The sequence below is a fragment of the Otolemur garnettii genome, unplaced genomic scaffold (assembly GCF_000181295.1).
Source record: "Otolemur garnettii isolate 467f Iridium unplaced genomic scaffold, OtoGar3 scaffold00011, whole genome shotgun sequence".
NCBI classification, from domain to species: Eukaryota; Metazoa; Chordata; class Mammalia; order Primates; family Galagidae; genus Otolemur; species Otolemur garnettii.
Genome location: NW_003852406.1, coordinates 30452067 through 30479594, shown reverse-complemented (window position 1 = coordinate 30479594; position 27528 = coordinate 30452067). Strand labels below are relative to the sequence as shown.

General features: G+C 45.4%; 1 protein-coding gene across 2 annotated transcripts in view; it reads right to left on the bottom strand.

Moving 5' to 3' along the window:
- TBC1D2B (TBC1 domain family member 2B) overlaps positions 1-27522 on the bottom strand; it is a 95267-nt gene extending 67745 nt beyond the window's left edge. Inside the window, exons 1-2 of one of the 2 annotated variants that reach the window (XM_012801845.2) lie at positions 27327-27522; positions 3620-3773 (exon numbers count right to left, since the gene is read on the bottom strand). In XM_012801845.2, the coding sequence (XP_012657299.1) occupies positions 3620-3755 (136 nt within the window). In that variant the 5' untranslated portion in view covers positions 3756-3773; positions 27327-27522. Of the gene's footprint in view, positions 1-3619; positions 3774-15500; positions 15614-27326 lie in introns of those variants that run through there. The other variant, XM_023510071.1, reaches the window with a different exon arrangement.
- Between the last annotated feature and the right edge of the window lie 6 nt (positions 27523-27528).

Genomic DNA, 27528 nt, shown 5'->3' with positions numbered 1-27528 from the left:
CAGCTACTTTTTCTATTTTAGTAGAGATGGGGGGTCTTAGTCTTTCACAGGCTAGTCTTGATCTCATGAGCGAAAGGGATCCAAAGGGATCCACCTGTCTCAGCCTCCCAGAGTGCTGGGATTACAGGCTTGAGCCATTCTCCCCAGGCTTGCAAATTATTCTTTTGTGTTGAAACTAGGTCTTTATCTATCCAAACAGGGAAGCTAACGTAGAATGGCATTTGAGGCAAGGCCTAATTCTGGCTGGGCTGCAGAATGGAAAGATGACAGAAAAGGTAAGCAGACTACAAATTTATCCCATTCTCTGATTCTTGACTACTACTAACACAAAGCTGCAGGTTACAGTCAAACAACTGTCTATCTCAGAAGACATGGATTCTAAAATCTATATATAGGCAATTATGTGACAGTGCCCTATTGGGGTTTCTGGGAAAGCGTTTTCCTCTTTGGTATAGGTGCCACCCAGTGGGCAACTGGCATGAGTCAGGAAAAATACTCTAGGGATGGAGAAGAGAAAGTTTAGAAACAGCTAGGGTCTCTCAATGGCACAGTGAGTAGCTGAGCCAGCCACGAGCTACCTATCATATGAGACAGCAAGTACCTCTTTGTAAGTCGCTGTGGTCCAGGTTTCCTGTTAACTATAGGTGAACATAATCCTAACCTATTCAAAATGGTATCATCTTACATATGGCTCTTTACACATAATAATGTAGTTTCCCATGTGACTCTCAGAACAGAACCATGAAGGAAGGTAGACCAATTTCATTTCCATGGGGCATAGTACACCACCCCTGAACCAGAAGACAAGTACTCAGATTCTGACAACTACTACAGTAGACATCAGAGTCAAGACTCTCAGCTGCCTTCTAAGATATACAACTGGCTTTTAAAGCAAAATGGTCATTCTCTATGTCTTCCCCCACAATGGCTTTAGGAGCTAGGAAGATCCTGATGGGTGACAGCATATGCAATGAAAATGTTCTAAACTACAAATGAAAATGTTCCCAAACTGCATGACTAGGAAACAATAGTAGGAAAAGGTTTTATTTTTTAATGCAAATCAAGAGTTACAAAAACATTCATTTTCAATTCTTTTTTTTGAAACAGAGTCTCACTCCAATGTCCTAGGTAGAGCACCATAGTGTCAGAGCTTACAGCAACCTCAAACTCCTGGCCTCAAGCCATCGTCTTGCTTCAGCCTCCTGAGTAGCTGGGACTACAAGGCATCCACTACAATGCCTGGCTAGTTTTTTTTTTTTTTTTTTTTTTTTTTTGTAGTAGAGATGGGGCTCTCGCTCTTGCTCAGGCTAGTCTTGAACTCCTGAGCTCAAGCAAACCACCTACCTCAGCCTCCCAGAGCGAAGGATTATAGGCACTGGCCTCACCTTCAATTCTGGCTAGAGTTAGCAAGGTTAGCTAGCAAGCTGAGCAGATAACTCCAGACGCAGGTTCAGAAACCACCCCCACACTGCCACACAACACAGCACAATTACCTCTTAACCAGTTTTTATCTGATGAAGAAACAAAAGGGGCTGAAACACAGTCTGTTCTTGACTTCCTGTTTTAGACTTTTTGACTTCCTGATCTATTACAGTTCCACAGATTGCTCCGTGGTCCAAAGTTTCATTATTTGTTCTTACTCACTATCACTTGGTAGATGTCAAAAGTCACTCCTATCCATAAAATCTTTAAGGCACTGCACCACTGAAACAGCTGAGTCTCTCGTGGCTCTGGCTCCAGGCCTGGGTGTGCCTCCAGGCCCCAGCTTAGATGTCACTTCCTCAGAGAGGTCCCTGACCAGCAGGAGCCTAGCTCGGACCACTCACAGCCCCATATCCTGCACTTCCTCTTCCCTCACACTTATCTCACTTTGTCTCTGCAAGACCACCTGCTAGACTAGGAAAGGACCTACGAAAGGATTCTGAGAGGGAAAGGACCAAGCTTATTGTGGGTGCCTACTGTGGTGAATGAATGAACAATGTCAGATGGTAAGACCCGAAACCGAAGCAAGAGAACCAAACATGAGCTTCAGATGCTTTCTCTGGCTCTCTAGTCAGCACAATCTAGCTTAAAAGAAAGACAAGTGTCACAGACAGATCACAGGACTAGGTGCTACTTCTTTGCCCTCCTTTCAGTTTAACATTAAACTTGAGCCTTATTTTGTGTCCTCAGAATAAAGCATCTTCTATGCCAAAGGCACTAGCCACCATAATGGAGACTGTCGGTTTCCCCACAGCAGTAGTTCTCAACCTTTCTAATGCCGCAACCCTTTAATACAGTTCCCGTGAGTTGCGAGCCATAGGTTGAGAACTGCTGCCCTACGGGGTTTCTAAATGCTCCAGATGACTTAGATACTGAGTCATAGAGCTTCTTCTGATGAAAAGCCACTATCATAGCAGCTTTAAAAAAAAAAAAAAACTTGTTCAACAATGACTAAGAATTCTGAACTAAATATAGAGGGGACATACACTTGAAAAAGGGCCTCTGCTCAGCTCTTATTCAGAAGGCCAAGACAGCCACGAAAATGACTTGGGAATTCTCATACGAGAACCTATCAACAGATACAGATACAATAACTTCTCACCGACCAGAGGGTTAATAAGCTGCTGAAAAATACTGTGAATAGTAAAAACAAAATTGGCAAATTTGGATAAGAAAAACTAAACTCTAGGAGGGCATTTGTTTCTGGGACAAATGGGTTGCATATCTGCCAATACCCTCTTGGTGCGACTGGGAACTCAGATGTAGGCCTGGTACTGCTGAGCAGAGGGTCCCAAGGGTTTTATCATGTGCAGACTACATCTCTGTACGGAAAAGTTAGAACCAACCCAACTGGTTTAAATTTTAGTGTGTACTCTTGAAGTCCTTAACAAATGCTAGTATAATGCCCTGGCCTTTTTAGGCCTTGCTGTTTCTTTCTGGGCCTCTTCTTCCTGTATGAAGGGGGAGGGGGTGTCACAAAAATAATCCCAGCCCCACAGTCTTTGGGGGCAGGGTGGTCAGCAAATAATTGTTGTCTTGTTCTTTCTAAAGGGCTCTACACAATCAATCATGAAAAGATCATAGGGTTTTAATTTTTTATATTGAAATATTAAGCTACATTGTCTCCACACTGCAAATGGCCTGGGAATGACTACCTCAAGTTACAGAAATGCCACAGATCCAGAAGAGAATGAAATCAGTGTTTGAGGACTAAAGTCCTCCTTAGAAACACTAGAGAATCACAAGTAATCATAAGCAGAATGTTTCAAGAATACCTTCCCAATGTACACCTGTCAACCAGTGCCAGTGTACCCCCGTATGAATGTATGGGCATGAGCACCTCATCTTCAGGTGTGTGGAGAGCAGGCTGACCCTGCGGTCAGAACTGGAGTCATAACACCACATCTTACTGTGCACTGACCTAGTCTGCACTGGTCTCACTTGACTCCAAGGTCATGGTTGAACTTGAATGTGATTCATACATGGAATTACTTGGTAACTATGGAATGCTGCTCGCTCATAAGGGCTCATCATTATTTTCCTTTTGAATTCATTTCCATTCACTGCTAAGGTGACTTACTGTGTCAAATGGCAATACACAAAGAGGTTACACAGGTCTACTTCTTTTCTGACTTACCTGTGTTATCTCTAGCTACCAGACCCTTAGGAAAATCCCCAGGAACTGGGGAGGTCTTGCTGTCCCACTTGACCATGTCAAGATTGTTGCAATATTCCCATCTCTTCTGCTGAAGCTCCTGCAGCCAGTAAGTCATGAGCTGACGATTAGGAGCCTAGAAAGAGGGAAGGGAAAAATATATTATGGCCACCAATAAAATGAAGAGCTTAAAATATTATGTTTCACGAATGCAGACTGTACAGCCTACCATACAAAAGGGAGAGTTAAGATGAACAGCTCGGCTGGCGCCTGTGGCTCAGTGGGTAGTGTGCCTGCCCTACATACTGGGAGTGGCAGGTTCAAACCAGGCCCTGGCCAAACTGCAACAAAAAAATAGCCAGGCACTCTAGTAGGTGCCTATAATCCCAGCTACTTGGGAGGCTGAGGCAAGAGAATTGCCTAAGCTTAGGAGTTGAAGGTTGTTATGAGCTGTGACGCCGTAACAATCTACTGAGGGTGATAAAGTGAGAGACTGTCTATAAAAAAAAAAAAAAAAAAAAAAAAGAGATCAAGGAAATTTTAATTAAGATCAGCAGTGTCTACTCACTACAAGTTGGGTTAAGCAAGTAGCAAGTCTTTTTTTTTTTTAAATTTCAGATTAACATGAGAGTACAAATGTTTACGTTACATTGTTTGCATTTCTAAGGTGAAGTTCAAGTTATAGTTGAGGAGGCTGAACACCCTCACATTGTGCACATCAGGTGATATCTCACCAGTCATCCTCCCTCCTCCCCCTACCCCCTCACTAGACTATAATTATGTTTTTCCTTCATGTGAGCGTGTAGTTGGCAAATAGCAATTCTAACACAAAGAATTTAACCAAATTAATAGCTAATATTTGTAATTCTAAAATTAGAAAATGAAATGGTATAACATTTTCTTCAAAAAATTTTAAGGGCTAGGCTTGGTGGCTCACGCCTATAATCCTAACACTCTGGGAGGCCAAGGTGAGAGAAACAATTGAGGCTAGAAGTTTAAGACCAGCCAGAGCAAGAGTAAGACCCTGCCTCTACTAAAAATAGAAAAACTAGCTGGGCATTGTGGCAGGCACCTGTAGTTCCAGGTACTCAGGAGACTGAGGCAGGCTCACTTGAGCCCAAGTTGCTGTGAGTGAGGCTGATGCCACAGTGCTAGCCGCGGGCAAAAGAGTGAGAGCCTATCTCTAAATAAATAAATAAATAAAAAGAAAAAAGAAAAAAACCAGTTTAGGAAGGTTTGATTATTCTGTTGCTCTTTTGCTCTAAGCACCCACAAATTCCACCTCAAGAAATCAGTTCTCACATGGGTATGGATAACAGCCTTGCAAATCATATCCAGTGATATTTAAACTCTGTCAGAATCTGAGAGGTCAGACAGAAAACTGCAGATTAAAAGCTAGATGGTATGCCTCATTAGAATGGCTAATATTTTTAAAAGTTGGCTCGGCGCCTGTAGCTCAGTGACTAGGGTGCCAGCCACATACACTGGAGTTGGCGGGTTCAAATCTAGGCCGGGCCTCCCAAACAAGAATGACAACTATGACCAAAAAATAGCCGGGCATTGTGGTGGGCACCTGTAGTCCCAGCTACTTGGGAGGCTAAGGCCAGAGAATCGCTTAAATCCAAGAGTTGGAGGTTGATGTGAGCTGTGATACCACGGCACTCTACCCAGGGCGACACAGTGAGACTCTGTCTTAAATATAAATAAATAAGTAAGCAAGTAAATAAAAGTTGACAATACCAAGTGCTAACAAGGCTGCAGAACAAGAGCTTTCATAAGCTGCTGGTGGGATACAGTTCGGAGCAGCTGCCTTAGAAAGCAGTCTGGCAGTTCCTTATCAAGTTAAACGAACACTCACCGAGTGACCTGGCAACCCTATGCCTTCACAGTCCAATAAGAGGAACAAAACCATTCACATAAAAACCTGTGTGTGAATGTTTTCAGAGGTTTTATTTGTAATTGCCAAAAAGTAAAAACAATACAAAACATACTTCAACAGAACGGATGGACAAACTGGCACGTCCACACACAGGGTTGCTACTCAGCAGCATAAAGGGGGCACACTGATCCCCACAACATGGATGGATGCAGAACGCACGCTGCCAAGGGAAAGGAGCCAGACCCAAAAGGCTACATGCCATACGACTCCATGTATATGACATTCTGAAAAGGTACAACTTTAGGAAGAGAAAACAAATGTGTGGCTGCCAGGGCCAGAGGATGAGGGGAGCAGCTGACGTCAAAGGGGCAGTACCAGAGAATTTGGGGGTGACAAAACTGTTCTGTATCATAACTTTAGTGGTATATTCTTGATTCAATGCATTTGTCCAAACTCACAGAACTGAATATAGCAGAGTTAATTTCATTTAAAAAAAATTGACCAAGATGGTGGGAGAGAACCCAAAACAACAAATCTAGCTATGAATAAACCAGACAACAGGTGTGGGTCCCAGGTCTCCCGGCTGCCCCCTGCAAAGGAGCCCCGAGAAGGAAGCTGCCATGCATAGCTATGGGAACTCATCAACTTGGGCATCCAGTGACATGTGGCTCCCGGGACCAGAGGCAATGGAGAAAACTGCTCTGCAGGCCTGACAGCAAGTGACAGGCCTAGAGATCAACCTGCTACTCTCTACAAGCAAAGCAAAGGAGGACCTCCAGGTGCCCTGGCTATACCTGGAATCTTTCTAGTGAAACTTGCACACTGGGTGAAAGGTAAGGAAAATGCTTCATTACAGGATTTGGGGGGTATTTTACAGAAAAATTTTTCTATCTATCATCCAAATCACCATTTCATCCATTCATTCGACCAACATTGACTGAGTACCTACCAGATACCTGGAATGGGGGCATGGCCTAGTGAGAAAGACAGGAAAAACAAACCAGCCCTTCCCATAACCCATCATGTGCTGTGACTGCAGGTGGGCTGGCTGACAGGAGAATACCGAAAAAGGACACCTGGCCAAGCAGGGTGTGAGGGGCAAGGCACTCCAAGTTTAAGACACTTGCAACCTGCAGGTTCAAATGCTTCCAAGTATTGACTTAATGTCTGTCTTCTCCAATGAAACTTCAAGATGTCCCCACTTCTCCAGCATCTAGCTCAGGGCCAGGTACATAGTAGGTCAGAACTTATTGAATAAGTGAAGGGATAAATGAACAAATAATCAAGCCATGTAGAGTCAGGGACTACACACTTGGTCTTAAAGGGGAACCAGGCAGAAGCCAGAAGCAAAAAGAAGGGGCTCCAGGGAGAGAAGGAGTGTTTGCAAAAGCCCCCTGGGCCAGACAGCCTGAGTGAGGGGAAGCTGAAGGAGCCCAGGAGTGGCAAGGATCAGGCCCCAGAGGGACTTCCATTCTTCCCTAAAGGGGTGGGATGGGACAGGGAACTCGGCAGGGCAGTAACAGGATGGTGAAATAGAGTGGGGAGAGAGGCACAGGGTTTAGGTAAGAGGATACAGCAGAGGTCCCATCCCTACTTGCAAGAACCATGAATCTCAGCCTCAGGTTTGGGCCATGGGTTGGTCTGAGGGTGGAGGGCAGGGGCTTGCGTCACCTGGAGCTCAGCAAAGAGAACAGAGCATTTCCATGTGAGGGAAAGGGAGAGTCAAGGCACAATCACAGCCAAATTCAGAGCCCAAACCCCATCCAGACTTCTTCCCTCCTTTTGCAGGTGGAGGGGACTGAGGCCCAGGAAGGGAAGTGACTTGGCCAGGTCATACAAAAAGTCAACATTGAGACCCCTGTCTGCTGCCCCCCAGGCTGGTGGGAAGTGCACGTTTGGCTGGGGGGAATGTGTGTTTGGGTCATTTGACCAGCTCCCCATCCCCGACTAAGGAGAAGACCAGACAGGGTGGGGTCGGCACCAGAGGTGCCCAGAAACTGCTCTTCTGTCCCTCTTCCCGCCAGCAAGGACCGGCTGCTCAGAAAACCTGGCACACTCCTGAGTCAGCTCAGTCACCAGCCTCTCGACTGCCTCCCTTAAGGCAGACACCAGGAACTATCCGCTCTTTACAAGAAAGCTTTTCCCTTCCAATCTTTCAGAGTTATATCTAACCGAAGATCAATTAGTAACCTCTTAGTCATCTCTCACTAAATTCCTGGGGCAATAAAGCTTTCAGATCCCATGCTTTGTCAAAATCTGGTCAAGGCAGGAAAAACTACCTCAAGACGCTGGTTAGGCTTGGCACCTGTGCCTCAAGTGGCTAAGGAGCCAGCCATATACACCAGAGCTGGCGGGTTCGAATCCAGCCCAGGCCAGCCAAACAATGACAACTGCAACTAAAAAATGGCCAGGCATTGTGGTGGGTGCCTGTAGTCCCAGCTACTTGGGAGGCTGAGGCAAGAAAATCGCTTAAGCCCAGGAGTTGGAGGTTGCTGTGAGCTGTGATGCCAATGCAGTCTGCTGAGGGGAACAGAGGTTCTGTCTCAAAAAAAAAAAAAAAAAATACTGGTTAACTGGGTTTATTTTCTTTCAACAACAACAAAAAAACCTAGAGGCTCGGCGCCTATAGCTCAGTACTAGGGCGCCAGCCACATACACTGAGGCTGGCAGGTTTCAGCCCAGCCCAGGTCAGCTAAACAACAATGACAACTGCAACCAAAAATAGTTGGGCACTGTGGTGGGCACCTGTAGTTCCTGCTACTCGGGAGGGTGAGGCAAAACAATCACTTAAGCCCAAAAGTTTGAGGTTGCTATAAGCTGTGACGCCATGGTACCTTACCGAGGGTAACAAAGTGAGACTTTGCCGCAAAAAAAAAAAAAAAAAAAAAAAATCTAGAAATCACCAGAAGAATCTTGACTTCAATCCCCAATTAGCTAGTAAAAGACTGCCAGGAGTTATTTGCAATGACTCTAGGAGGAGGTGCTTTGGGAGGCAGAAGAGCCCCCCAAGAGGCCTTCTCTTTAGAGAGCTGAAACTCAAAGACAGAAACGCATGCAAGGCAGGGCCTAAGACAGAGCTCGACTAAAAAGCACAACTAAAACTGACCTGAACAAAATCAGCAGAAACCCAGAAAACCTCTGTGTTTTCCATCAGGGATCTTTTAAACAGAGAACTGGACTGAGATTTGGCTTTGTCCAGTCCTAATGAGATGTGTGATTACAATCATACCTCTTCACTGGCCCCCGGGCCTAGATCTGCCCTGTCCAACACAGTACCACTAGCCACAGGCAGCTATCGGGCATGTTTATGTGGTCAGTGTCACATGATAAAATCTTTTAAATCCTTGGATTAAATAAAATATATAATTAAAATTAATTTCACCTGTTGATAAGTTTTATTTATGTGGCTCACAGTGTGTCTTTATTGAATAATGCTAATCTATATCATGATGGGAAAGAGACCATGCTTTGAGAGCCGGAGCTGGTGAGAGACCAGCTTGGGAGGAACAGAGCCTTAGGATTGTAACAAAGGTCAAGGGCATGGGACCCATGGAGGGTGGGATAGCCAACACCATTCCCTTTCCACAACACTCTGAGACTTGAGATAATTTCTCTCTTCTTTCTATAGGTACCTCTGTGTCTCCAACCACCCTGTGCTCTGTTAATGCTCAAAGAGAGGCCAACATTCTCTAAGGACACACCTTCCACTGGACTGGCTGATGGCTCCCACTGTCAGTACCTTTACTGCCCTTCCCAAAGTGGGGTTAGGAGGATCCTTGAACAATCTCTTTCACAGACAGCAGTTTGATGAGTATCACCAGGAATTCCCTCCTCCGAGCCTCAGTGAGCCAGGAGTGCTGAAACCTGCCACCACCATCACACCTTCTCACAAGCACCCATAGGCCAGGGGTAAGGAGCACGACTGGGAGAGGATGGGTACCTGCCCCCACTCCTCAGACTGACCATTTAAAGAGCTGTGGTCCCAAGTTCTGCAGAGCCAAATAGGCATTCCAATCTCACCAGAAGGAACAGTGACAAGGCAGAGGGCCTGGAGCAGCAGAGAATTGAGAGCCATTGCCAGGAGGAGGCCAGACGTCAGCACCTGCTATCTGACAGCTTACCAGGCCATAGCCTGAGTCTCCCAACTCCTACTCATCCTTCAAGGCCTAATGCAAATGCCCTCTCTTCAGAGGAGGGGTCCCTGCCACAAGCATGCATCATCTGTCCAACCTCTGAATGGGGATGTCACAACATCTTGTAGCCCAGGTGAACCTTCCCACGGGCATGGGGGCACTCCCTGTGTGTTCTTCACTAATCAATCTAAGTTTCTTGAAGGCAGAGGCCAGGCTGGCTGGTCTCAGGATGATCCAAGATGTCCAGCACAGGGCCTTGAATATAGTTAAGCACTCAAATATGTGACTCATTCTCCCCTTATGTTCAGTTATCACTGATGCTTTGAGACTGCTAAAATCCCAGTTCAAATTTGACACCAATCCCAATATAAAAGACCAACCTAAACCTCCTGGAAGGCCATTTTGGTTGTCTCCTACGCAACTGCGGGAAGGTCCTGGGGGGGTGGGAGACAGAGAAGGGCTGACTAGGCACAGTCCTGACATAGCAACCATCTGCTGCTTTGGGGTGCCATGCAGGGAATAAGGGCAGGCCACCCCTCATTCTGCTTGAGGTGGGAACAGTCCTTGAGAGCTGGCTGCCCAAGCTGCTCCCACAAGTCTCCGTTCTCAGGTCTCCAGAAGCTCACTCTTGTCTGAGATGGCCCTTGTCACCTGTTTCTTCTTTTGGGTCCCAGGGACTCTCTCCCTACCCTCACCCCCCCAAACTTGGTGCTCAAACAAGTCTCACTATTGGGATCAAGCCATTTGGTCACAAGTATGATTTCACACACACTTCACTGTGGGCCCCCAGGTCTCTGACCCTTTGGTAAAGAATCTCCACTTATCAAAATTTAGTACATTTTAGAAGCTATAATAATTTAGCTTATGTCCTTTGACTGGCAATCCCATTCCTGGGAATCCAGCTAAAGTAATCCAAAAGGGGAAAAGACCATGTACATGAAATGTTTGTTCATTCACTTGACAACAAATGTTTACTAAGCTCCTAACTTGGGCCCAGTCCAGCAGTTAGCAGTGGGGGACAAAAGTGGATGAGTCCAGCTTAATTCCTCCCTCTGAAACCCTGCCCTACTGCAAAACACAGAGAGAAACATGGTCAGGATAATAATCAATATAAAATGCGTAGGTATACGATTAAGAAATCCTTGTGTATTAAACTTTCAAAGAATTTAGTAAAAATTCCAAAAGTTCTTTAAAGCATGGCAAAGAGATTATCAGCTGTGTCTAAAGTTTAATCCTTAAAAATTCTAAATAAATAAATTTCTAACCATTTGCCCCACCAAATGGTTAGAAATCAGTACTGTATTTCCAAAACCACAAAAATACAGGGCCAAGTATAAATACAGACATTTATTCTGCACTGTAGATCAAATCAGTTGCGAAAGTGTGTTTTTTTTTTTTTTTTTTTGGAGACAGAGCCTCAAGCTGTCACCCTGGGTAGAGTGCTGTGGCTTCACAGCTCACAGCAACCTCAAACTACTGGGTTGGAGTGATTCTCTTGCCTCAGCCTCCCGAGTAGCTGGGACCACAGGTGTCTGCCACAATAGGGTCTTAATAGACACAGGGTCTCTACTCACTCTTGTTCAGGCTGGTCTCCAACTTCTGAGTTTAAGCAATCCACCTGCCTTGGCCTCCTGGAGTGCTGAGATTATAGGTATGAGCCACTGCACTCCACCAGAAAATTTTTACACAATTAAAATTAAGTTTCTTTCTGCCTTTTATAACAAGAGTTGTGTAGATTTCCACCAAATTTTAAAGCTATTAATGATCTGACTTAAAATCAAGCAATGTGCACAGCAGAAATCCACATAGGAAAGTCTTAGAAGGTATTTCTGGAACAGCTAAAACTGAAGGACCATCAGCCACTATCAGACTCCTGCTCAGAAAACAAATCCCATGTGCACCATAATGCTGTGGACAAGGAAAACAAGCCACTCTTTTAAGACGGAGTCCAAAACTGAAAACCAGGAAGACAGACACTTCAAACTGTGAGTCCTGAGCTGCTTCTCCTACCCAACTGGGGGAACTGGCTACAGGCTGAGGAGCAGCAGGGAGTCACTAATTTTAACAAGGCTGATTAAGCTCCCCAGCAACAAAAGAAGGTAAAGACCCTTCTACGCTCACAAAGTAAGCAAAGAAAATGTCTGTATCTAAAAGCACTGGAAGTAAAATGAAACAGAAATAGACTAAATGCCTCCCGAGTCACTGGGCAGGGTGTGGAGCTTCCCTGTTGCAGCTCCGCAGGGCTCTTCCCTTGGCCTGGCTGAGGAAAGTCTCATTTGCTGGTAAGAGGCACTCTTACTTGTATTTACTTTGTAAAAAACCGTATTTTGGCCTTTTATTTCGAATAATAACAACGACTCACATTTGCTCACACAACTCACACAGAAAAACAAAGAAGAAAATGAAATGAACACAACTGTAGCATCAGGAAAAACCTCCATCAGCGCTTTGGCATACTTCCTTCTGAACATTTTCCTACCCATAAATACATGCAAACATTTCCTTTATAAAGCTGGAATAAAATTATAGACTCTTCCACAATCTATATTCAATGTTGTTATTAAACATCATAAATTAAAAAATTATTATGAGCCAGACACTGTGCTTTCACTTTATAAACACTGTCATTTAACCCTTACCACAATCTTCCAAAATGGTGCCTACCTTGCCCACAGACCTAGAGCCTACCTGCCTGAGTTCAAATCCTACCCCTGCCACTTGCTAGCAGTGTTAGGCAAACTACTTAACTTGTCCAGGCCTTGATGGTAAGATTGAAATGACAATAATAGTAACCGACTTCATGGTGTCATTATAAGGATCAAATGTGTTAAGCTCAGAACAGTGCTCAGCGCTTAGTAAGTTCTCAACTATCACACTGTCATGTTAGCCAAGATCTCACAGCCACCTGGCACAGCCAAAATTCAAACCCTGGGTCTGTGTTACCTGCTGTATCAAGGGGAAGGATGGGAGTGCATGTCCAAAACAAAAATCCACCCTCAGCAATTCAGCAGGAATCAGAAGTTCCTCTATGCTTTTTCTCAATATTGAAATGCTGAAGATCCCAATTAGTGAAAACCTTATATTGATGCAGTGGCTCAGGCCTGTAACCCCAGAATTCTGAGAGGCTTAGGCAGAAGGACTGCTTTAGGCCAAGAGTTTGAGACCAGCCTGAGCAAGAGCAAGCCCCTATCTCTACTAAAAACAGAAAAATTAGCTGGTGCATGCCTGTAGTCCCAAGGGAAGGAGAATTGCCGAAACCCAGGAGTATGAGGTTGCAGTGAGCTATGATGACGCTGCTGATGCCAAGAAAACAGAATGACATCCTTTCTGGAGAAAAAAAAAGAAAGAGAAAGAAAGGGAGAAAAAGAGAGAGAGAGAAAGTAAAAAAGAAAATGAAAACCTTATATTGGATTCAGGGGCAAAGACAACTCCCACACCAGAGGCTGGTCACCCAAGCAGGGCTCTAGACATCAGATCTAGAGGGGTGGGCATAGTATTACTGCCAGAGAGCACAACATCAGTCTGTAAAGTGCTTTTCCCTAGATCAGCGGTTCTCAACCTGTGGGTCGCGACCCACAGGAACTGTATTAAAGGGTTGCAGCATTAGGAAGGTTGAGAACCACTGCCCTAGATGCTCTAGCCACAATAACACCCTGAGGATATTTCTTTTTCTCTCTTTATTTATTTGGTTTGTTTTGAGATAGAATCTCACTCTGTCCTTGCCTGGGTAGAGAACAGTGGTGTCAGAACTTATAGCAACCTCAAACTCCTGAGCTCAAGTGATACTCTTGCCTCACCCTCCTAAGAAGTTGGAACTACAGGCACTGGCCACAACATCTGGCTAGTTTTTTCTATTTTTAGTAGAGACACGGTCTCACTTTGCTCAGGCTGGTCTTAAACTGCTGCGCTCAGGGGATCTAGCCGCTTTGGCCTCTCAAAGGAGGAGTGCTAGGATTATAGGCGTGAGCCACGATGCCAGGCCCCTAAGATTATTTTTTAAAAATAGACTGCTGTGAGCAATAACAAGACCACACATAAACAAATATGGACAGGAAGAGAAACAGTTCTCCAACCTAATAGAATGGCCAGGTCTCCTATTCTTAGGAACTCCCTTGTCATTCTCTCAGATCCATGTACCTGTAGGCCTCTGCAATAGCCTACACGTGGCCCTAACTAAAGGTACTGTCCTTGCCTACCACCTAATACCCTCTCCAGACACCTAACCAACTAAGTTATCCATATCACATACTTAGAACTCTCTGATGGCTTCCAAGTGCCAAACAACTAGGCATGGTACCCCGGCCCAGGCTGCCTCATGCTCTGTAGGGTATACACACAAGCCAGTTCTGCTTCCACAACTCCTGCTCCCACCTCAGTAATACCTTCCTAACAAACTGCTACTTGCTCAAGGCCCAGTTCAAACATTCCATCTAAAGGCCATCTGACACCCCTTACAGAACCACTCACTCAATCCTCCAGCATGCCACAAATGATGATGTACCACCTTGGTCACCCGCTTAGGGTGGTTCCTAACTCTGGGTTCCTTCCCAAAGGGTCAATTCCTACCATGTGTACAAGCCAGAAGAACAACATGAACAATAGTCACTAAGGAGTGACAGAAAAAAGAATGTAACATACAGATGGTGACCAGGCACAGTGTCTCATGCCTGTAATCCCAGCACTGAGAGGCCAAGGCAGGCAGGTTGCTTTGCCGAGGCAGGCAGATTGCTTGAGCTCAGGGGCTTGAGAACAGCCTGAGCAAGAGCGAGACTTCGTCTCTAAAAACAGCTGGGTATTGTGGCGAGTGCCTGTAATCCCAGCTACTTGGGAGGCTGAGGCAAGAGAATTGCTTGAGCCCAAGAGTTTGAGGTTGCTATGAGCTATGACGCCAGGGCATTCTACCAGAGTTGACAAAGTGAAACTGTGTCTCAAAAAAAAAAAAAATAAAATAAAAAATACAGATGGGTTAAGTGTGCACACCTCACAGCAAACAATTCAAATTGCACAGATAGTTTTATACGCCCATATTTCTTAAAAGAATGAAATGGCTGTTCATAATGAAGGAATTTTTGCTTCTTAAACTTAATGAAGGATATCTGGATTTATAAGAAATGTCTAAGGTAATTTCTTCCATAAGCAACAGAAAGCACAAGGCTATTGTAAGCAGCCTGAGAATACAGAGCAAAATTCAAATGGAAAACAGACCATAACCCCAAATCCGATAAATAGCTTTAGATTCCAAATTTTCTCCTGAGTGTTTCAAAATCATGAGCCTGGAAACAATCTCAGGGATCTGGCCCAGGACCAATGGGGGGAAAAATGTATTTTTTCCTGGGAAGGTTTTGAAATCTTCTGTTTCAGCCTAATAACAGAGACTAACACAAAAAATCCAGGCTGCTCTACTTCAAAAATGGAATGCAATTTCACAAACCTCTATTCCTCTAGAGAACACAATAAATTCTCTTGTACCATTTAAAACTGCTGTCTCAAAATTAACATTTTCACATGCCTTATCAAAATAGTCATATCTTATTAAAATAATTCTAATCTAACTTATTTTCAAAGGCTGAGCATAAACTCAGAGCCCACACTCCACTTCCCTGAATAGTCTGGGTGGAGTACACAGCCTTCTTGGGAAGTGCTGACTCCTCACCGCACTGGGCTAGTCTGAGTTTTGCGTCTCTGATACTCAAGCATCCCCTTTTACAAAGCAAACACCTTGAGAAGAATTGCATTTCTTAAACCCATCTTCAGCTAATACTTTTTAATGCTGTTCTCCCGTTTAATAGAGGCTAACAATGAAGACTGGTTGTCTGGGGGAAGGAACTTACAGACAGAGCAAAGTGCAAACCTGAGTTCACAGGAAAGGAGCAATAAAGACGGCTGAGCTGGTGAGGAGCTGGCCGCCCACCAAGGCCAGGCGGCAGATTTCATCGGGACAGAGGCCGCTCTCTGAGCCTGCTCTTTCCTACAGGAAATGTTAAAATGCTTTCTGTTTCAGAGAGAAAAGGAACACGTGGCCTCCAAGTGACCACAGGGCTACATTCCTATGGCTCCCTATCAGCTCTGCCATTGCACAATACGGGAGAGCCAGGGAGACAGCAGGATAAATACAAACTCCTGCAGCCACACCAGTGGCCTACCAGACAGCCCTGTTCCACCTCTGCCCACAGTGGCTTCCGTGCACCATGCAATACTGCACTGTCTGCTCTGATGTTTTTTTCTTTTTTTTTAATTTTTATTTATTTATTTATTTTTTGAGACAGAGTCTCCAGCTGTCCCCCTGGATAGAGAGCTATGGCATCACAGCTCACAGCAACCTCCAACTCCTGGGCTCAAGCGAGTCTCCAGCCTCAGCCTCCCAAGTAGCTGGGACCACAGGCACCCACCACAACGCCCGGCTATTTTTTGGTTACAGCTGTCATTGTTGTTTGGTGGGCCCAGGCTGGATTCGAACCTGCCACCTTAGGTGTATGTGGCTGGCGCCTTAGTCACTTGAGCCACAGGTGCTGACCCTGCTCTGATGTTTTTCAAACTAAAACTAAGACACAGGAACTTAAGACAATGTTTTAGAAACTGAAGATGGGGGGCAGGTTCCCAGGGTCCACCCAGTAGAGATCTGGGGAAAGGAAGCCTGATCCAGAACCCACCTCACCTTCCAGTGACTTCACAAGAGTGTTTCGGACTCACAGTGATTTCTAACAGTCTTTTAAGGTAGAACTGGTGTCTCAGAGAGTGTCAGATGGTTCTCCGACATCACTGGTTACCTGTCCCTCTGCAGATGAAAGCCAGGGGTTCTAAAAGTATTGCCAGCTGGCTCGGTGCCTGTAGCTCAAGCGGCTAAGGCGCCAGCCACATACACCAGAGCTGGCAGTTTTGAATCCAGCCTGGGCCTGCCAAACAACAATGATAACTACAACCAAAAAATAACCAGGCATTGTGGCGGGTACCTATAGTCCCAGCTACTTGGGAGGCTAAGGCAAGAGAACTGCTTAAGCCCAGGAGTTGGAGGTTGCTGTGAGCTGTGATGCCATGGCACCAGGGTGACAGTTTGAGGCTTTGTCTCAAAAAAATAAAAATAGTCTCGGCGCCTGTGGCTCAAGTGGCTAAGGCACTAGCCACATACACCTAAGGTGGCGGGTTCGAATCCAGCCTGGGCCCGCCAAACAACAATGATAGCTACAACCAAAAAATAGCCGGGCGTTGTGGCGGGTGCCTGTGGTCCCAGCTACTTGGGAGGCTGAGGCAGGAGACTCGCTTGAGCCTAGGAGTTTGAGGTTGCTGTGAGTTGTGATGCCACAGCACTCTACCCAGGGGGACAGCTTGAGGCTCTGTCTCAAATAAATAAATAAAATAAAAATTATTGCCAGCTATTTGGTGATGGCATCAATAAAACTCATCCTCTCAGAGACCCCTGAAGATGCTGAGTGGACATGTGACCCTCCTGGAACTTTCCACTGAATGTCATGGAGCAGCCCACACAAATGGTACCTGCCAGCCACTAACATGGGCACAGGAAACAGAAACCACACAACCTGCAGAGAATTGGGCCAAAAACCATTGCTCTGGAGCATATAAACTCAGAATGCAAAGATGATATACAGCCATAAACCACAGAGTGTTAACCTAAGGAAAAGGGCTCACACTCTACTGGTACCCACCCAGCAGTTTGGTGATTTTCTAGTCCACCGGGAAAGCCACCATCAAACAGGGCTGCCTTTTCTTTGCAGTCAAATAGTCATTCATAATCTGAAGGAGAGCCCTGTTTCTCAAAGAGAGGCCACAGAGAGGTGCAGGATAAAAATGCAGATCCTGAGACTCACCTGGCCTACCAACCAAATCACAGTGAGGGGAGAAGCCCCACAACCCACATTTTCACAGGATGGGGGGTGCTTCTTTCCCACACTCAAGTTCTGAGAGAGATGCTTCCCTTTGAAAGACAGCAATTAAACACGTCTTAACAGCATGTCACTTCAGGGGCAATAAGTATGAGAGAGCCCTGTAAACTGTGAAGCTTAAAGCTGGCTCACTTTGGAGGCTAGAGGGCACAGCCAACTACCCAGGGCCTACTGCCTTGGTAAACAAAGAGAAGACCAAAGTCACCTCCCAAGAGGGATGCGCCAGGCCTCGCCTCTGTCAGGGGAACATCATTAGTGTTTCCTATCAAGCCAACCCCTGCTGGAAGTTTACAGCCTATGCTGTTATAATAATTTCCAGCCTTCATGACACTAAACTTCTTAAAATCTGTGTTGTGCCTCAACACAAAATAGTTAATTGTACAACTTGAATACTTATATACAACTAAAAAGAGAATATGCTTGATTTTCTATTCATCGATCAAGATGGACATATGAAGCAAGTATCATCAAACTGCTGGGCTTAAAATAGCAAAATATTGTTCATGTGTCTGGAGAAGGGTTAGGATTGCCCTGAGCTGTGAGACTCAGTGTCCTCACTGTATCATGTGAGGCAGGGCAGGCAGATCCCTGAGGGCCTCTACAAACGACTCCCCCCCCCCACAGAGCCTACTAGTGACAATGGCCTAATCACACCCCAGAACAGGCCCAGGACAAGCTCCCTGAGGCCATAGACAGCTAGATCCCATCAGGGCCTTTCTCAACAAAGTGTGTTAGGCAGATGGCTAGCTCCACTCATTTAGAAAGCTGGGCTACCTTCTCTGCAAGCACAGCCTCCCCTGAACATTAGAGGGCTAGAGAGGGAGATGAACACTGGGCTTGCTGCCTAGAAATAATTCCTATAATCCAAGATCAACATCTCTGATAATACTGGCCTGCCCACCTCCAGTCCAGAGCCAGGCCTACCACACCACACTTGGATGGACAAGCTCTCGCCTGGGGGCAGTCTGCTCCTCCAGTAGCACACACTCAGGAAAGGGGCAGAGAGAAGAAGCCCAAAGGATCTCAGCTTCCAAATTCCCTCTTCTCACACGGGACTGCAATTTTCCCACAAGCTCTACAAAAGTTAAGAAAATAGCCACGTGTACAAACTCATGAATAGATGGCAATTTCCATATTACTGGGAACACATCCTGCTGACCCAAGAGGAATGAAGTCTGAGTACCGAAATTTACCAACTTCCCTGCTCCATCTTCTCCAGGGAGTTTTTTCATAATAATCAGTCATACAGACCTCTCCAATTCTGTCATGCTTTAAGAAATTATTACATAAAACACAGATTTCTGACCCTGGGTCACATCCAAATTAGTATTTTCTATACAGATGTCCTCCCCTTCATTTACTAAGGAGAAGTGCCAGGCTCTCTCAGAATCAAAAAATTTGCAGACATTCATTTGTTACTTACCTTTCAATGCTGAGGACTACAAAGTTTTCTTCAAAGTTCTTGCAGTTCTTTGATTATATCTTGTGCTAAAACTTATTTTTAAAGTCTTAACACTCTAGTTTCTTAAATCAAGGGGGAATTGTCCCTGCTGTATCTGCAGCAAGAGGCACAGTGCTTGACTATGGCGGACGGTCCATAGCAAAAATACTTGCTAAATAAATGGACACTGCAAATCTTCCTTTGACCATGAAATAAGAACACCACTCCTCCTCCCTCAGCACACACAGGCAGAGGAGATGAGGGCTTGCAGCATTTTTTTAGCCCACAAGTGTATGTTGAGCATATACATGGTGCCTGGCATTCCTCTAAGCACTAAAGCTCCACTGATAAACTGCAAAGAAAACTCTCAGCCCTTTTGGAGTTTCTGCTCTAGTTGAAAACAACATTAGATGCTCAAAGATGAGATGGGGGAACTTAATTTTGACCCTCCTGTTGACTCAGGGTTTCCAGGGCCTCAGCTACTGCTTATTGGATGATCCTGGAAACTGCAGTCTCCAGGGACCCTGTCAGCTTCTTGCCCCTTGGAAAGCCTCACACATACAACTGCCAGGGTGTTTGCTGAACTGAGAGATCCAGGTATAGTATTTCATAGAACACTAGTTAGAAGCATCACTATTCCCCAGGTCTCCATTTCCATATTGCATTTACTCTATTAAAGCAAACCAAACCCAGCTGAGGATAGTTCTGATAGGATTTAGGTAAACACTCACTCAAATGTCCCTACCGGCTCAGCGCCTGTGGCTCAATCAGCTAAGGCGCCAGCCACATACACCTAAGGTGGCGGGTTCGAATCCCCAGCCTGGGCCCGCCAAACAACAATGATGCAACCAAAAAATGGCTGGCACTGTGGCGGGTGCCTGGGGTCCCAGCTACTTGGGCGGCTGAGGCAGGAGACTCGCTTGAACCCAGGAGTTGGAGGTTGCTGTGAGCTGTGATGCCATGGCACTCTGCCCAGGGGGATAGCTTGAGGCTCTGTCTCAAAAAAAAAAAAATCAAATGTCCCTACCACATAAATCTCTGAAAAATTCCTCAACAAAACTCCCTGCTCCATCTTCTCCAAGGAGTTTTTTCTCTCCCCCAGTCTGAGAGTCATTTCTATAATGTCAGGGTTCTTTTCCTTCTCTGAGAGGGAGAAGGTCACTGTTAGCATTCTGTTTTGACTGGAGGTGGGAAGTCTACAACCCTGGAGCTAATGGGTAAAACGGTCTGACTGAAGACACCTGTCCCTCCTACCTCCCCGCCAGAAGCCTCGGGGATGTGGGAGTTGGTACATCTCTACTCAGAACATATGACATCTCCCTCAATATACAGTTACATTCAAAGGGGAAGAAAACTGACAATGCTAATGTGAGCACAGCAAGCAGAATGTGAGATAAGTCAACAAGGCAGCCATAGGCTGGGCACGTGGCTCATAGCTGGGATTCCAGCACTCTGGGAGGCCGAGGCCAGAGGATTGATTGAAGTCAGGAGTTTGAGACCAGCCTAACCAAGAATGAGGCTTCATTTCTCCAAAAAATAGAAAAATTAGCTGGGTGTGGTGGCGGGCACCTGCAGTCTCAGCTACTCAGGAGGCTGAGGCAGGAGGATGTTCACACTCAGGACCATGAGGTTGCTGTGAGCTATGATGATGTAGTGATACCAGGGCACTCTAGACAGGATGATGACAGAGTGTGTCTCAAAAAAAAAAAGAAATTAAGGTAGCCATCAGGAATGCTTCAGAAAAGGAAGTCCACTGGGATGGGGCAAACCTAGCCATACATAACCCCTCCCTACTCATTAACAATGGTGCTTAGAAAGCAATTATTTAAAGGATCTTTAATTTTGCATTTGCCAGTTTTTAAACCTGTTTGCCAGTGTGCAACATATAAATACTTTAAATACATACATATATATACAAATATAAATACATACATATATATACAAATATAAATACATACACAGACAAGATAATTCTCCAACACAGTTTAATAAAAATACTATGTATGACCAAACCATTAGTGCTGTGGTCTGAATGTGTCCCAACAAAATTCTTATGTTGAAACCTAATCTCCAATGTGACAATATTAAGAAGTGAAGCTTTCTGGGAAGTTGTTAAGGCATGAGGGCAGAGCCCTCAGAAACAAGATTAGTGCCCTTATAAAAGGCTGAGGAAGCCTGTTAACTCCTTTCTTTTGTCCTCATGTGAAGACACAGCTGGAAGGCACCATCTCTAGAGCAGAGAGTGAGACCTCACCAGACATTGAATCTGCTAGTGCCTTGATCTTAGACTTCCCAATCTCCAGAACTGTGAGAAAAACATTTATTTGTTTATAAGTTACTCAGTTTATGCTATTTGGTTATAGCAGCCTACATTGGCTAAGACAAGCAGTTTGGGAGAAGTGAAAATAAACCACTTGTCAAGCCCAGTTTAAAACCCCTCACTGACTCTATAGCTCTTACAACAAAGAACAAAACCCTGCCATGACCTCAAGGCCTGCCTCTTTCAAAGTCTATGCTCCCTTCATCCCCAGCTGCCACCTGGCATTCCTTGAGTCCCACATGCAACTGGCCCTCCTACCTAAGAACCTCTGCTTATATCACTTCCTCTCCCTACAACACTCTTCCTCCCCTGCTCCACTCCCCCCAGCTTAATCACAACTCATCTTTGTATCTCAGCTCAAATGTCACTTCATTGGGGAAGCCTTGCCCAGCCCTCCCTCCTCCTAAAAATTAGATCAAAATCCTCTATTATACAAGCATTGCATCTCTCTCCTCCCCCCCTTTTTTTTTTTTGGGACAGAGCCTCAAGCTGTCCCCCTGGGTAGAGTGCTGTGGCATCACAGCTCACAGCAACCTCCAACTCCTGGGCTCAAGCGAGTCTCCTGCCTCAGCCTCCCAAGTAGCTGGGACCACAGGCGCCCGCCACAATGCCTGGCTATTTTTTGGTTGCAGCCATCATTGTTATTTGGCGGGCCCAGGCTAGATTCGAACCTGCCACCTTAGGTGTATGTGGCTGGCGCCTTAGCCACTTGAGCCACAGGCACCAAGCCCAGACATTACATCTCTTTCCTCTCAAACCTTCTAGCACTGGTTGGTATTTGCTATTTTGTTTTTGCTATATTTTTATTAATGTCTCTCTCTTCACTATACTGAACACTCTGCAAGGACAGGAACTGTGTTTGTCCTGTTCAGTCTACATCCTCAGTGCTCAAGCACACACAGTGAAGGAGTAAATGAGTAAGTCCCCGAGGCCAATGAACTATGGTGCAAGGCTCATGTAGGCAGCCCACTCCCTACTTCCATATAGCCTGCAAGCCAAGAATTGTTTTAACATTTTTAAATGGTTAAAAAAAAATCAAAATCAAAATACTTTGTAAAACATGAGAATTATATGAAATTCAAATTTCAGAGTCCATAAATAAATATTAGAACACAGGTATACTCATTCTGTGATTTGTTTCTGTACTACAACAGCAGAGTAATGACAGATGGCATGGACTGCAAAACATGCAAAAATATTTACTCTATGACCCTTTACATTTAAAGCTAACTGCTGCTGTTACTGTGTCCTCACAGTCTTGCCTGTGGCATGAAATATAAGAAAGCTGAAAATACAGGTGCTGCCTATAATCTTCCTCCTCTAGGGAATGGTGAGTCAAAACCCTCTTTTGGATTTCTGGTACATTCAGAGGGCACTCACTGAATGGCTGCCACCTCCCTGACACAAAGCAAGAATGCCATTTAATACAATGTTACAATACAATCTTACAACACTCTTACAGTAAGAGTGTTCCGGCTGATCACTTCTAAAAGGTCACAGTTCATACCAAAAGCAGTGCTTACTGGGTGACCACCTTCTATTTATTCCTTCAACAAATGTCCACCTGGGTGCCTTGCCTTAGTTCAGGTTACTATAACAAATACCATTGGCTAGGTGGCTTAAACAACAGAAATTTATTCCTCAGTTCTGAAGTCTAAGACACCCAAAATCAGGGTGCTGGCCAATGCAGTTCTTGTTAAGGACCTCTTCCTGGTTTGCAGAGGATATACCTTTTTGCTGTATCCTCAAAGATACAGAGAGAGAGACAGAGAGCATCACTCTTGGATATCTTTTATAAGGGCATTTATCCCATTCATGAAGCCTTTACCCTCATGAGCTAATTACTTCCCAAAGACCTTGCTTTCAAGTACTATCACACTGGGAGTAAGAGTTTCAAATATGAATTTTGCAGGGACACAACATTCAGTCCCCACTTTGTGCCAGATGGTGCTCTGGAGCTGAGGATACAAAGAGCAGTCCTCAGAGAACTTACAACTGTCTGGTGGGCAGAAAATAGGGTGGAGACTCTCCTATAATGAAGACTGTGAGAGAAGCCATGGGGGAAGAAAAGCCACTGTGATATCAGGAGCATGACCCTGTACTTGCCTTTGAAGAACTTACTGATTGGGAAGCCAGGAAAAGTTAAGTCCCTATAATTTAAAAAGTTAAATAATGCCTGAAGACTCCTGAGCAGATGCCCCAGGACAGAATGGCTTAGCAGAACTACTGTATATAGCAAGGAAGGTTGGTTCACCACATCTATTTTGTTGTGAACACACCATGATTACCCAAGCTAACAAATGCTTGCCATTAAGCTACGAGCAGTTTCAACACCAGAGAATGTGCGTCCTTCCCACAAACAAGGGTTAAGAATAGGGCTGTACAGCTGTTCAGATATGTGTGACGTGGAAACCAACACACATGTCCATTGGAGAGCCAAATGCCTGTAAGAGAGGGGGGAAGAGGGAGGGGAAATTCATGTGCTAACAATCTGACAATGCTCCTTGCTCCAGAGGCTGCAGAGGTCTGGAAGAGCAGGGTTATTCAAGCTTTACTGTCAGTCAGTCACACACTCTAGGGGCCTTGATCCCAGAAAGGTTCCCACCATGCCTCTGGCACTCTATACATACACAGAAATCATCATCTTCTACCAGATCCTTGCAGCACTTTCCAATGCCCAGAAAAGGTACTATCCATCCTGGGAAAGAATCGGGCAGTAAAATGTCCCTGGTACTGACTTAATGCATGAAAAGGACAGTCATCCTGCATTAAAAGGAAGAATCACTAAGTCATAGCTAATCCAAAATAACTGCTTTTTTCTTTTTTTGCAGTTTTTGGCGGGGGCTAGGTTTGAACCCACCACCTCCGGCATATGGGGCTGGTGCCCTACTCCTTTGAGCCACAGGCGCCGCCCCAAATATCTGCATTTCAAAGTCAAAAAAGGTGGACTTGTCAGAACAGACAAAACAAACTAGCTACTTCACAACAAGATAAATACCTCACCTTTTGAACACCCACTGTTCCCGAGTCTCTGCTGTCTAAGAGGGCAGTCTAGTTTTATGCTCTCAGACAAATCACACACCCTCTCTGGCTTCCAGTCCCTCATCTGTAAAATTCAGCACTAGACCAGATCCCTGAGTTTAGGATAGAGTTTACACAGAAATTCCAGTATCAGTTTTCATTAAGACTCAAGCAGTAAAACATTTTGGAAAAACCCAACAATACCACAGCTTCTCCAGAGAAGGCTGAAAAATGCTGTAAAACAAGAAACATATGATGAAAGAAGAGGCTGATTTTTCTTTACTTTTTAACCAATCTGTCAAAAAAAACAAATGGTATCTGTTACATCCAATTGGCTGAATTCTGAATAAAGCTAAATACTCACTAATCTATAATCCTGGGGAATCAGGGGCTCCACTGTGGCTGGGTAGCCCTAAAATGAAGCAAGCATGAAAGCTTATGGCAATCAGTTCTTAGACTGGAAAGGTGAAAAGAAAGATAAAGTGCTAATTTCTACTTTTATTACCATAACATTTTTACTTCTACAGATCAAAAGGAATTACTGTATACTGAAATTTATCTCCTAAAACACACCCTTACTCTGAAACCCTGCTCCCTTGAAAGTGTTGCCCATGCTTCCATTGTTTTTATGTGGCCAACACTTGGGCCCAGATACTCTGTCTTATTCTGCAACCAATTTAATTTTACATACTAAACTACTCCTGCATAGTCAGTAACCCACAGGAAAATGTATTTTCTTTTTTTAAAGAAATATTCTAAATATACAGAAACATCGATAGCACAATAAGGGCTGATGTACCCATCAGCTAGTCTGAGAAAGAAAACTCTGCAGAACAGTGGAAGCCCTGAGGTACCTACTCCCAGTCCATCCTCTCTTCCCATCAGGTGACCACTACCGAGAAAGCAGGGCTCTTCACCATGCAGCCCTCCTCTTACACAGCATATGTCTTCATGATCTCTAGCATTGTTCACATGATCTTCTTAGTCTTCACATAAATGTATCACTCTAAACATACTTTTTATGTTTGTGAGAGCAATCCACACTGACATATATAGAGCTAATTCCTTTATGTTTACTACTGCATAATATTTCATTACCTGAATATATTACATATTTGGCCGAAGACATTGCTTTTGATTCTTCTTTCTTTCTTCCCCCCGCCCCCTCCCCGGGTACAGTGTCTGGGCATCACAGCTCACACCAACCTCAAACTCCTGATTCTCAAGCAATCCACCCATCTCAGCCCCAGAGTGCTGGGATTACAGACATGAGCCACTCTGCTCAGCCGTTGCTTGGTGTTTTACCTACTATGTGCCAGCCATTTTCTATAACATTTTCCAGAATCCTCGCAGCTACCCAATAAGGAAGGTAAGATTCCCACTAGACCAAAGAGAAAACTGGGACAAAGAGGTGGTGTAACTTGCCCAACATATGTGAGCAGCAGACTGTGGCTGCAAGTTCAAGTCCATTTGAGTTTAAAGCCACATTCCAGACATTATAATTTATAACCCTATTTATGCAGAAACCTCCATTATTCACATTTTTTAAATGGAAAAACTGATAGAGGGCTCTGAAGTTCTGAAAAAAACCTGAAACAGGATGCTCTATCTTCTTGGTTAATAAACAGTTCCACAGGAAATTCATCTAACACTGGGACAATCCATATGTACACTGAGAACAAGCCTCTGCCTTTGGCAAAGTCCCTCACTGGGTCCTCCCCAAGTTTATGCAGACACTATCTAAGAGCTAGCAGATGTGCAACCCTGCTTGGCTTCCTTCAGAGAAACAGGCTATCTGCACCTACTTAGAGATAGAGAGGAGCCCAAAAGAACATGGGAATCAAACCCTGCTGGAACTGGCAAAAGCTCAGTCAACAAAGTTTAAGGATTACTTTGGGGAGCAGCTCCAGCTGCTATGGGCTCTGGAGGACCCAGGGAACAGTCCCATGCTCACAAGGCCAGGGGCTTGCCCACTCTGCTCTCCTCTTGGCCAGCTCTGAGTGCTTTCACACATCCCAGCCCAACCCTGCTGCTCTGCGGAAAGCCAGCTTGCAACACGGAAGAAACGGAAGAGAAGCGAGAAAAGCAGTGAGGGTGGAGACACAGGAACCAAGCAGGGAGCAAAGCCAAAGCCGGGAGAGAGGCAGCCCAGCACTAAGACTGGGCCCAGACCCTTCCCGGTGCTCAAAGCAGAAGGGCTCCTAGGAGATGATGGGGTCTAGCATCCCTGGCAACCGAAGAATAGGAAGGCCTCTCAGCATCAGAACTGACTCTAGCCCCATGTTCCTATACCGTATCACCCACATGTGTGTCTCCGTTGGAAGAGTAAGGAAGCCTCAAATAAGCAAGGCACAAGAGAGTGAAGGAACTCCGTCCCACCTTTCACAGCCAAAACAAAGAGCAAGAAAACAGGCTCTGCCACTTGCTGGCTGCATCACCTTGGCTGAAGCATCCCTGCCCACTCTGGAGGGGACTGTGGTAGATTACTCCTAAGAACCCTGCCATCTCTGGCTCTGTGTATAAACATAAACAGCATTAAAAGCATTAACATAGCAGCCTATGAGGTAGCTACTACTTGCTATATCCATTTGCAGAAAAGGCAGCTGAAGCTCAGAAAGGTTAAATAACGTACCGAGGTCACAGGGGGAGTTATAAGGCAGGTCTTGGGGGCAGAAACCTCCAGTTATAGAAGCCTGGGAGGTTTACGCAGTACAGCCACAGAATGGTAAGGGTGGGAGGACACGACAGAGGGGCCTGAGGGAAATCGCAGAGGGAAATAATGGGTCAAAGTGTTAGGGTAACGGAGATGAGAATGGGTAGCCCCAATCACACTGGCCTACATTCAGGTAAAAGGTATGAACCCGGAACGAGGACGGAACTGGAGAAGTGGAGAAAGAAAGACAGACTAGGGCAGGATGTGAGGCGCTGGAGAAAGGAGGGAGGACCGGGCAAGTCCACAGTCTGGTAAGCAAGGGGAGTCGAGGTGCGCGGTCCCACCTTGAGCACCGTGACGGCTCCCGCGCTGTGCACCTGGAAGTGCGCGGGTGGCTCCGCGCCCGGCTCCGCCGCCTCGTCGGGGCCCTGGTAGCTGAAGCAGGCGTCCGCGATGTCCAGGTGGCCGAGGGGCAGCGCGTCCTGCGGGCTCTTAAAGTAGTAGAGGTAGCAGCGGCGCGAGTCGAACACGAACCAGCGGCTGCGG